General features: G+C 32.4%; 1 protein-coding gene across 1 annotated transcript in view; it reads left to right on the forward strand.

Moving 5' to 3' along the window:
* Window positions 1-7578, forward strand: part of Lrp1b (LDL receptor related protein 1B) — a 1445827-nt gene extending 1438249 nt beyond the window's left edge. Inside the window, 4 exon segments of the mRNA XM_050139953.1 lie at window positions 2445-2535; window positions 3387-3531; window positions 5805-5903; window positions 7236-7578. Coding sequence (XP_049995910.1) covers window positions 2445-2535; window positions 3387-3531; window positions 5805-5903; window positions 7236-7376 — 476 coding nt within the window. The 3' untranslated portion in view covers window positions 7377-7578.
* Window positions 7579-12324: the final 4746 nt, after the last annotated feature.

Genomic DNA, 12324 nt, shown 5'->3' on the forward strand with positions numbered 1-12324 from the left:
TCCTCCCACTTTTGTACACACCCAAATCCATACTGTTTCTTTCTCATTAGGATGCAAACAGCAAGCTTTAAAATAACAGAAAAAAGTTTAGGTAAAATAAATTCAAACAAACCAGAAAAAGACAAAAGAAACAAGAAAAGGATTCAAGCTCTTGATTGGCTATATATTTTAGAGTTTTTTTAAAAATTATAATATTGGTTTCTTTTATAAATGTTTTAAAAATAAAAGCAAAATGCTATACATATTATTTATCACGAACAGTAAACATTATTGTAGTTACCTTGATTGTATTCATAAACATCGCAGATGTCAGGGCTCTTACACAGAGTTCTGTAATGTATAGGAATTGCAACTACCATCTGTGGTGGGAAAATTAAAAGAAAAAAGATGCTTAGTTTCCTTACACGCATAGTTAATATCTCTAGCTTATGTAATGAATAAAACTAGAGAGAACAGTTAAATATATAAATTTGCAAATAGTTTACAGTTATACTGAGAAGGAAAAAATGCTGCATACTTTTTATCTAGTATTGGTTTGTTTACACATTTACTGATATTCTAAGGCTTAACAGGAAAAGAATGTATAACAAAGTGAAGATATTTGTCAAATTAAGTTCAGCCATTTAAGACCAAATATTAATAGGAAATAAACTTGTTTCTTGGTAGTTAAAATTTACAAAAAACTGTTAGTTAAATCAAAGCTGCCTGATGTTCTGTCTTCATTAATTACTGAGATTTTGCTTATACCCAAAATGTTCATTTCTGAAACAAAGGTAAAATAAAGTATTGAGTTCTCTAATCATATACCCAAAACAACGCAAAAGAACAAAATAAGTTTTATATTTAAGTGAATAAAAAGGCAAGTCATGTGTGTAGATATATATGCACATGAATCTATCAATACATATTTCTCCAGGTTACAATCAGGGATGCTGACATACATTAATATTTTTAATGAACACTTTTATATATTTTGGTAATTGATCTCCAGGAGTCTATCTTACTTATGTATCACCTACATGTAACTATTGAAGCATCAATCACTCTGATAAAGTGTCTGCACATTGTGTATAATGTGATGGTCAATATTATCAGTATTTTATGTGCACATGCATATGCAGAGGAAATTTTATATTTTTGATGAGTTTTGATATTCTATTCATAAATATCTGAAGATTTGAATTTTGGTTAAGAGTTAAATTATATTATTTCTAGGTCACCTGTTAGGTAAGCTATTTTGTTGAATGTCTATGGAAAGCCTGCTTTCACATGTGCCAGCAGTTTGCCTAGGAAAAAACTAATATTGGCTGCCCAAGAGTGCTACGGAACCCTCCTGCTATAAAATGGCCTTTTCATTCAGCTGTTTCCTGCCATTCATGGTATATAATCCGGGCATTCCACCCTAGGGTTACATTGCCAGCAAAGTGTATCGATTCTAGAAGTGTCTGCGTCTAATAAAAATCACTGCTGTACCACATTTATAGAAACAATGTTTCTATAAATTTTATTTTTCCTATGACCAGATGTACAAAGATTAAAAATAACATTTTAAGATAATTTTTAAAAATTATAAGCTCTAAAATAATTTCCATGAACATAAAAACGAAAATCAGATGTTTTTTAACATAAACTGAAGCTTCAAAAATATTTTCCTGAAAGTGTTCTGAAATAAAGATTGGAGAAAGAGAACAGCAATTGCTTATTTATTTATTTATTTATTTATTTAGCAAGTTAACAGCTATTTGATTCTTCTTAAAAATTTTAGAACGTATTCAACTTATTATATATATATATATATAAACATTTATATGTATACGTACATATACTTTGGCTGTGCCTGGACGTTGAATTCAGAAATGGGTGACAGAGCCTTAATTTTTTTTCTTGTTACTCATTTAATTGCAAGAGCATAAGTCAGAGTCCAGGTAACCTTTTCCAGTTCTCTCTCCATAGAAATTCATGAAATGATGCTTGAGTGCATGCTTATTGAAGTCAAACTATCATGTTGCACTTTTCCATGCCATTTGACCTGTCACAGACAGTATGGGCAATTATAACTGTAGCTTATAGAACAATGACTTAGTTTGGGAGATTTTGGTAGATGAAATTTAAAGTAAATATATTCAGACATCATTGACGTACCTTGTGTATTTACATCATAGCACGTTCATAAAATTGATGTAACTCAGAATCATAAAGTTATTATCTCGGAATATCTGGTCTTTAAATGCAATATGTAACCAAAAGATATCTGACCCAACATCCCAACAGACTCTTTGGTAGGATAACTTTGGTAAAGGAGTTATGATCTTGGAATACAAACATTTGTTTCGTAATTTATCTTTATTCACATTAGTTCTGAAATTATTTAGTGTGGCAGTTTAGTTATATTAACGTTTATAACATTTTCTTTATGTGTTTCTATGGATCAATTTATTTTCCAGGGAGCATCGCTATCATTGTGCCTCTTGTCCTCTTGGTGACCTTGATAACCACCCTAGTGATTGGCTTAGTACTTTGTAAGAGAAAAAGAAGGTAAGATGCCATGTTCTGAATTTACCTGCAGTGACTGGGCCATATGAAAGTGACAGAAATGTTATGTTTTATTCTAAAAAAGAAGAATTAGCCATTCCAATTAAAAACTTATTTCTCAGTTTATTTACCCTTATTTCACTTAAAACTATACCTTACACAAATATTTCTTCATATTATGTAGACAGAATCACCCCATGTGTATATAGTCTAAAGAAACCAACAAGGGCATATACTTGATATTTCTGTAGAATTTAGCATATCAAGTGATATTTTTTGAATAAACAATGATATCTAAAGATTATGTTATTACTTTATTTTATACTACTACTTACTATGCAGGTGAGTCATAAATTAAATCTTAAACGTGCATTTATTTACTTTATCTTTCCACAAATATAAATGTTTCAGATTATATAATTATAATTGTACAGCAGTTTAGAACATGAAAGTTTGCGAATTAAGATTCCAGCCATTAAGACCAAGGTTATAAACAAGATATTAAAAAGTTTTTTATCATAATTTTTAGGGTTAATTTCACACCAAAGAAGAAATTTAAAATTTAATTTACAATTGAATTGTGAATTTTCCATTGTGTATTCAGGAGAATTTTACTTCTAATATGATTTTATGCTATGTTAAACAATATTCACGGAAAATAAATGGTAAAAGTGTAAGTCTTCTGTTCCTTTATGATTTGAAAAAATGTCAACTATTAAAATTTTCTCGATTATATTTCATTCATAATTTATCAGTTGTACTATGTCAACAGATCAGTAAATGCTATAATAGTATAAAATTTAAATTGTGATGTCTGTACAAATGATATTTAAATTTTTGTCCACATACTATAGAACAAAGACAATTAGAAGACAGCCTATCATCAATGGAGGGATAAATGTAGAAATCGGCAATCCGTCATACAATATGTATGAAGTGGATCATGACCACAGCGATGGGAGTCTTTTAGAACCAAGTTTCATGATAGATCCAGTAAAGGTAATATGACTTGAAACCATGAACAGAGAAATACTAATGTTCTTGAAAAACCACTGCAGAGCTCTGATTTTAATCATGCACTTGTACTATCTAAAATTTTAGCACAGGACTTTAAGATATATTGAGTTATTTAGGCTCTTCCAAAAGAGAATATTTGATGAATAACATTCACTAGAATATACTAGTTAAGACTGTGTGGTTTAGAAAAAAAAATTGTTCACTTAGTTAATAAAGATACAACTTTATTTACTATAGTAACTTAAATTGTGTGGGGTTCTAGCAAATATACAGAATAATATAAAACACTGCATACTTTGTTTTCAATATGAAAAGTATTCATTGGTTCAGTTTCAAAATAATTATTTTCATCACGATAGTGTTTTGTTGAAAAGTCCAAAAAGCTGTGTCTTCTAATTTCTTTTTGAGACCTTATTTTTCAATTGTTATCCAACTTCTGAGTTTTTAAAGACACTTATCCAAGCTGTAACTGATAGTATAATCACTTAATTCGCATAACTGGTTTTCTCCTGTTTCTATACTTCCCTCTCTGGACCTAGAATTGGAGTTCTTGAACCTGAAATTAATAATCATATTCTCTAATATAAAAATCACCAATTATGATATGGATTAAATATATAGCTGTTGAATCATTTCACTGGGACTAATTTTACTTTCTATTAATGAGCACTTTTACTTTGGAACTTTTCATGATTTAAATACTGTTAACCTTATTATATTGTGTTGTAATTTACACTGAGAGATCATATACACTTGGCACACCGGGAAATTTATCTTAAATTAAAGCCATCTTAACAAACAGACTGCTGCTGGCATCCTTTCAGCTGTTCTAAGGAAGAGCAGTGTCCATCACATACCATGAACTGATGAGAACTCACTCCTCAGCTTTTCATGAAAATTTCGAAAACCCCTTTGTTATATTGATTTTTAGCAATTGAATTAATATAATTACTTAAACTTGAGAATATAGCTCATTGAAATATTTACAAACTTACTGCTTGAAAATAAAACCATATTTCAGGCCTTTCAGATATAATTTTAGTGTACTCATATAATTTCACTGAGCAAACAATAAACATACATTTACCAATTAACCAATTGAATGACTAAAATTGTATAAAATAGAGAGTAACAGTGTATTTCTACCTGCTTAATAATGTTTTGAGTATAACTATGAATTTTTGCATGAAACATAGCTTCAGAACAATGATATAATAAGAGTTGCAGAAAGTCAGGCCACAGAATTCATGACCAAACAAATTGTGCCCCAGTTGTTTGATGCAGTCAAATGTAAATTAAATTGCACATATATTCCTGTGAAATGGTCAATTCAATTATGTTACATGTGAACACAACTCCTAGTTTTTTCATATCTTATGATCAAAAGAACTGGTATTTTTAATAAAACTGATAATGTAGAACTAAGGCTGGAACAATTAGAAATACACAAGAGAGGATTATTTGTGGATTTTGCTACAATTCATTTCAACATTACTTGAGTTTTCTTATTCAAACGTGGGGTTGATTAAAAATGAGTGGTTCTTCATTCAAACTCCAAGTCCTACAATTAAACTCCATTTTAATTTATGATATGAGATTTTTGTAGAAACGTATTTAAGGGTCAAAGTCATTTATGTTAGATTCTTTTTCAAAGACTTTACTCTTTGTAAGACATCATATTTTGTTGAACAATAACAGTTGATGCTGAAGATTTCTTTTAACTTATACGTGCTCCCTTGCATCTCTTTACTTTTCAAATGTTCATGAATAATATAACTATGTAAGAATACATTATGAATATGAGTATTATAATTATGTAGTGCTGTTTTTAGATCCAGTGAAGTATAAAGCAATGGTCTGGCATCTTTTAGTCTTAATAATAGCTTTCTAAAAAAATTAAATTTGATATATCTATTTTTATCCTAAAATTTTAAAGTGATGATGAGTTGTTGAAAAGGATAGCTGAGTCTTAGGAAAGACTACTTTTGATTCCTAAATTTTGAATTTCAAAATCTTTCCTGGTGTCATTTCCAGGGATAAACAGAAGTGGATATGGTTCATACAGAGCACATGTCAGGAAGCGGGACCTTACTGAGGGTCTACCTTTGAGATAATTATTTCAAGTTGTAGATGCTGACACGAGTCTCCTTATTTTGCCTAGGGTTAAAGAGTATTATCACTTAGCTGCATTTTGTATTGGTGAAAGAAATGTTTCCATAACTTTACATGAGATACAATTTTCTGTTTATGTACAGACCAGGTACATAGGGGGAGGGCCCGGTGCTTTCAAGCTTCCACACACAGCACCGCCCATCTACCTAAACTCTGATTTGAAAGGACCACTAACTTCTGGGGTGAGAGAAATAACCCATCTTTTCCTTCTCATGCCATTGCGAACCCCGCCATTCACAGAGCTCTGTTTGACTTGGACAGAACTTGCCCTTATAGTTTTAATTAACAAGGGTTGGTAAAAACAGCATTAAAATCTCAGACTTTTGCAGTGTGTTCTTTCCATATAAGAATGTTTAAAAAACTTGTTACCAGATTATTAAATGGATAGTATTTCCTTTGTGGAAGTTGGAAGGATTTTAAATTGTATGGCCAGCCAGACTTATGAAGAGAAACTTAAACCAAATGAATTTAAATGAATTTGTTTTAGCCATAGATACGTAGGTAGATTATAAATATGAAATAACTAAAATATAGCTAAAATGTGTATTTATTTTGACAAATTAGAGGCAGTCTAGTTAAATTTATCTTAATTTTTATCATTAGTTACTGGGTTTAGGAAAAAAAAAACCTTTTCTGTCCACAGTCAAAAAGCTCATCTTAGGCAGAACAATAGATTGTGGATTTGCCCATTCCCCCTCCTCTTTCTCATTACCATCAAATCATTTTCATTCTCGGTGTGTGTAATACAGTATGTCCTCTGCATGCTGTAAAGAGGAAATGTTTCCTTGCTGTAACTAAGTTTAAGATACTGCCTAAGAAAATAAAGACTCAAACTAAACCAAAACACAAATTAAAAAGAAAATGGCATTTTTTTTGTGTGTGTGTGTTAAGTTGAAATTTCCTTAATAGTGAACATTGTATGTCATTTTGAACTGAAAGAACCTGCTTTTGTTATTCTTAATTTTGCTTTAAAATGCAAATTGCCTCTGAAACCTCAGGGGACTATGAAGTTAAGAGTATTTGAAAGCCTCCAGAGGTATTTCCGATAGCGAGTACATGCAGGTTGGTGGAAACAAAAGTGCTGTCTTTATTTGGGAATTTTAACTTCTCTTCATTTACTTATGTTTAGCTCACATTGACAAATTAGAAGAGGAATCCAGTTAGATGTTTTTTGCACCTAATCTTTCTATGCCACCTGTGGACTTGCACCAGCAGTCAGAGGTGGTGACGATGGGGTGTAAGACCAAGTATCTTTGAAACATGACAATTAGCTCTAACATTGTGTGGGAAAGCCATGTTAGTTAAAACTTTCACAAGGACGCACTGGCTTTTAGTTTTATAGCGAAGCTTCTGTTTGGCTTCCAAGCTCCTTTTAAAATATAGTTCTGTTTCTACATTAAAAGTGACTAAAATATATGGAAATTGATTTGCATACGATCATTAAAAATAGACACCGTAAGAAATAATGTGCTCACAGAGATAGTAAAATTAGACTTCTTTTCTTTCTTCTTCAGCCAACAAATTACTCCAACCCAGTGTATGCAAAATTGTATATGGACGGACAGACTTGTCGAAACTCATTAGGAAGTGTCGATGAGCGGAAAGAACTGCTCCCAAAGAAGATTGAAATTGGCATCCGAGAGACAGTGGCATAATAAAGGACACTTTTCTATGCTGTATAAATGTATAAAATATAAGGATTACTTTTGTATGTTCCAACAGTATTATACTTGTTTTAGCATCAGCATTATCTCGATATCTTTTTCCTGGTTAATTGTTTTCTGAGTTTTTTGGGTTTTATTTTTTTTTTTTTGCTAATGAATATTGATTCACCATTTTTATGGTATTTTTATGAAAAATAACTGCACTACACTACAACTTACAATAATGCTGCTGATATGACACACCTTTGAATTTGTTAAAATTAAAAAAAATATTCCTTTGTAAAGTTAATATGAGCAATCTATTTTATAAGAAGTTTTGGTTCTACATAATCAGCAACGTACTCTCCATTTACTCATTTTATTATCTAAATACTGTAATACAATGCCATTGTATTTTCTCTTGAATTGAAATGACACACTCTCTTCTTTATGCCTGTGAACATGGATTGAGACTTGGCTGAGAATACATAGCCCTTCCAAGTACAGCATCTCTTGCTTTGAAATTAGTCTTAGAAGACAAATAAACACTGGAAAATTTGAGAACAAAAACTTAAAAAATACATAGCATTAACAATTTGCATGAATACAAATGACTTATTTTCCAAAATTGCAGTATACTCTATGATATACAAAACATATACCCCTTGTAACAATAGTGATATTTAGGTTGATAGAACATACCAAACATAAACAAAACAGGACGAATAGCACTTGCTATGGGATAGGACCTATCATTCCTCCTTGGTCCTGGGGCACACAGCCAGTCAAGAGCACAGCAGGACATAGGAATGCTTGTCTTATGTATCTCTTCCCCAGTATGTTCATGTTGTGGATGAAGATCACTCTTTAACCAAGCTGAACACAAGAAAACCACAAACAAACACACAAACTGATGCAAAATTTTAGTTTTAATAATACACTGTCTTTGCTAGGTCCAAGAGAATTTTCTTTGCATGAAATAATTGGTAAACATTTTCAAGATATAATACAACTAATTGTTCTCCCAATTCTACAAAGATTCGAGGACTATTTGAGGTATAAGAATAACGTGTTCAGATGCCAGGTGGAGAGTTTTTCTGTGCCATTAGCATTGGTAGATTGTTTTGTCTTTGGTTATACAAAACACGGACCCATTCATTCTGTTCGTTTGTTTTCAAATTTTGATTGTAAAAATATGGTTTATTTAAGTTGTATAAAAAAAGATAGCATTTTTATACAGATATCTTTAAAGGCACAAAAGATTTATTCATAAGCTGTGGGGGTTTTTGTCCCTCTGATAGACATGACTGACTTTTAGCTGTCATATAATGTATTAATCTAACAGATGAAATATGTTTGTGGTTGCTCTCTATCCCTTTGTACAAGCATTAAAAACTGCTGTTTTATAAGGAAATTTTTGTTGTACTATGTGCATGCATACTACCTATTTCTAAACTTTGCCATACTGGGGCCTTTATAGAATATTGGTTTATGTAATACTCGTGTGATTTGCTTGAGCAATGTTATGCATACCATAAACTTTTTCAGGTTCTTGTTTAAGTACATTTTTTAAATTGAACAGTATTTTTCAGTTTGGTTATAATAGTCATTTTGCCTATGTTTCTACAATGAAGTGTTAAATACTTTATAAAAAATTGTTGACTGACTTATTTAAATGAAATTCTACATATTTAAGTGCTTTGTGTTTTGGTAGTTTTTAAATTTATAAAAGTCCTTTCACTATACGGTTTAAATTTTCCAAGATTATCTTAGAACACATATTTCCAGAGAAGGAGAAATGTCATCAGATAACTTCCCTCAGGATACCTGAAAAAGCGTTTTCTACCACTTCTTTTGAAGTGGAAAGGTTTCCTTGCAATTACCTTACACTGACTTCTTGTTCTTCTCATAGACTACAAATTACAGCTGAAAGAAATATGATATATTTGTAGTAATGTAGCTGTTATAAGACACCATATCCTTCCCCTTCTGCTTATAAAATAAAGCATCATGGGAAACTGCGAATCCATAGGATACTGTTTTGACACCTCAGTTTAAGTGGTATGTTCTTTACTCTTAGCTGATACATCAATATCAGACTGAGATTTCTACTGTTACTATTAATATAAAGCAGAGCAGATCATATATAGGAAGTATGACAAACAAGACCTACCATTAATGAGTTGTTTGTTTCCATTAAGCATTTTAGAAAGCCACATTCCAGACAGGCTTTTGAAAAGAGCCCCGATCACTGATTACATCTCTGTTCAGCAATGCTTCATGCTTCGATGACATGTATACAAGTGTGCATCGGTCAATATTCTTTATTTGCTGCAGCTTTACTGTTAGCCTAACATAATAACATATTTTACATATTGACACTTAATCTCTATTAGTTCTGCCACTTTTCTCTGTTCGTATTATAAAATTTTTATATAATTATATTTTGTAATTTTCTATTTCAGAAAGCTAAGTAAATGCTCTAAAAAAAAACCCCAAATATATAAATCTCCATATTGACAGCTCTTTATCAGTCAAACACAATGCCTTCTGGGATTGAATACTCTACAAAATTCTAGATCTCTATATTTGCATCTTGAATAATAAGAACACAGGGTCAGATTTTGGGTTCAACTTGAAGACCAGAAAAGCAAAACAGTCATCCACTGGCTCTTACCTCTACCTCAGTCCAAAATGCTGATCCTGCCTCCAGGAATCTCAGAATAAGACCATATGTGAAAGTCATCTCCTCCCACTTTATACTCCTCTCTAGGGCTGGGATTAAAGGCATGTGTAACTACCTCCTGGTTTCTATGACAAACTAGTGTGGCCACTGGATTAAAGGTAAGGCTGGCCAGTGGGGCTGTTTTACTCTCTGATCATCAGTCAAGCTTTATTTATTAAAATGCAAATGAAATATCACTACATATACTCTATACACTAAGGGTATGATAGATACACACTACATAATGCTACAACAATGAATGATATCTAGAAATATTGCCAGCTATTTTATAGACAAGACATTTACCCATGTTAGGGGATGTTGTTGTAGAACTAAATACTGTCACTCACTATTAAATAACTCCAAGATAGATCAGAAAGAGAAAAACAAAACTCCATAAGAAAATGAAGGCATGCCAAAATTTAATATTGAAGATGGGTTAAGAAAAACAGCTCAGTAGAAAAAGCCATATGCCACCAGTCCTGACAACCTGTATTCAAACCCTCTGACATACATGGTATACGAGTACTATCATCTGCCAAGTTATTTTCTGAAGTCTACATACATGTGCTGTGGCATAAGTAATACACACACACACAAGCATAAATAAACAATTGGGGGGGTGAGACATGGTTTCTCTGTAGCTTTGGAGCTTGACCCAGAATTAGCTCTTGTAGACTAGGCTGGCCTTGAACTCACAAAGATCTGCCTGCCTCTCTGCCTCCCAAGTGCTGGGATTAAAGGTATGTGCCACCACTGCCTGGCTACAAGTAAATTTATAAAATAATTAAACAAATTTTTTAAAAAATTATGATGAGGAACGTTAGAGATTAGGATTGCTTGATACTCCTGTTGAGGATAAGGGTATGGATTCTAGACCAGAAACAGAAGCCCACAACCGTATGTACCTTAAGCTTCAGGGATTCTAATCCCCTGTTTTTGATTTCTGCAGGTAATGTATGCACTTGGTACATTCAAACACATCCTGACAGTATACTCATTCACACAATAAAAGTGACAATAAAAAATATTGATGATGCCCATAGTAAAATTACAAAACTGTTGGCAAACTATGTATTAAACAGAAAAATGAAAAATATTTATTAGACCTTATAATTTGCAAAAACATCAAGTCATTTTTATTTATGTATATATATTTTATTTGCAAATATTTATAGGTAATATTTATATATTTAAGTCTTTTTTTGTTTTTCATTTTATTGTGTTCTTGTTATGATGACTCTGAAGTTTGAGAAATAGTCTCATGCTTTTCTTGAACAGTGTAAAATTCAATTTTTTTTGAAAACTGTAGCATGAGTAATAAATAACCAGAGACAGATATTGAGGCTCAAGATAAAGATCAAAAAAGCAACAGACAAGCCACTAGAAAAGTCTAACCTCTATAAAGGCTGGGCAACTACAGGCTGAAACTGAACCTCTACCCGGGAGAGCTGAGCATGGCGTCTCTGCTCCAGAGCAGAGCTGTCCGAGTCTGTCTGGGGAGGCTTACCTCACTTCCTCTTCCTCCTGTTTATTCCTCCCACCTATGTTTTAACCTATCAGGGCAAGCAGTTTCTTTATTTAATTAACCAATGAAATCAACAGATTGATATATGACACTCCCACATCACTTCCCCTTTTTCTGTTTAAACAACAAAAGAAGGCTTTAACTTTAACAGAGCAAAATTACATATAACAAAACAGTTATAAAGTAAAAATTACAATAATCTATATCATAACTAAGGAAAACTATAACTATAACTAACTATTCTTAACTCCATCAAAGACTCCAGAAAGATACAATATTACATAAGCAAACAAGAAAAAAGCAACTTTCAAACTCTAGAAATGACAGAGACATCTCGCTGCCTGGACAGTCACCCAAAGTTTCTCTATACCGTTGGGGCATCCATCTTCGGCCTACAGGAAATGTCCAGAGACATTTCCACAAAGCAGGAAATTTCAAAGACAGTCACTATCTGCTTGTCCTGAAGAATGTCTTGCAGACTCTTTTATGAATCAGGAAACCCAAAAGGTCATCTCACCTTTAGGCAAGTTCAGCAGTCCTCTCTCTGCAGGTTCTTTGTGTCCAGTTTATGCAACAGTCCAGGCAAGAGCAGTTTCTTGCCCAAATGGCTATCAAACTCCATAAGGTGCCTCTTCAATGCCCATCTACCTCTTGAAGTAGATTGGTGCTGCCAGGAGCAGAGTGTCTCATTGTCATGAAAAGTCCTC

The sequence above is a fragment of the Alexandromys fortis genome, unplaced genomic scaffold (genome assembly GCF_014885135.2).
Source record: "Alexandromys fortis isolate MF-2015 unplaced genomic scaffold, M_Fortis_MF-2015_v1.1 scaffold_33, whole genome shotgun sequence".
Taxonomy (NCBI): Eukaryota; Metazoa; Chordata; class Mammalia; order Rodentia; family Cricetidae; genus Alexandromys; species Alexandromys fortis.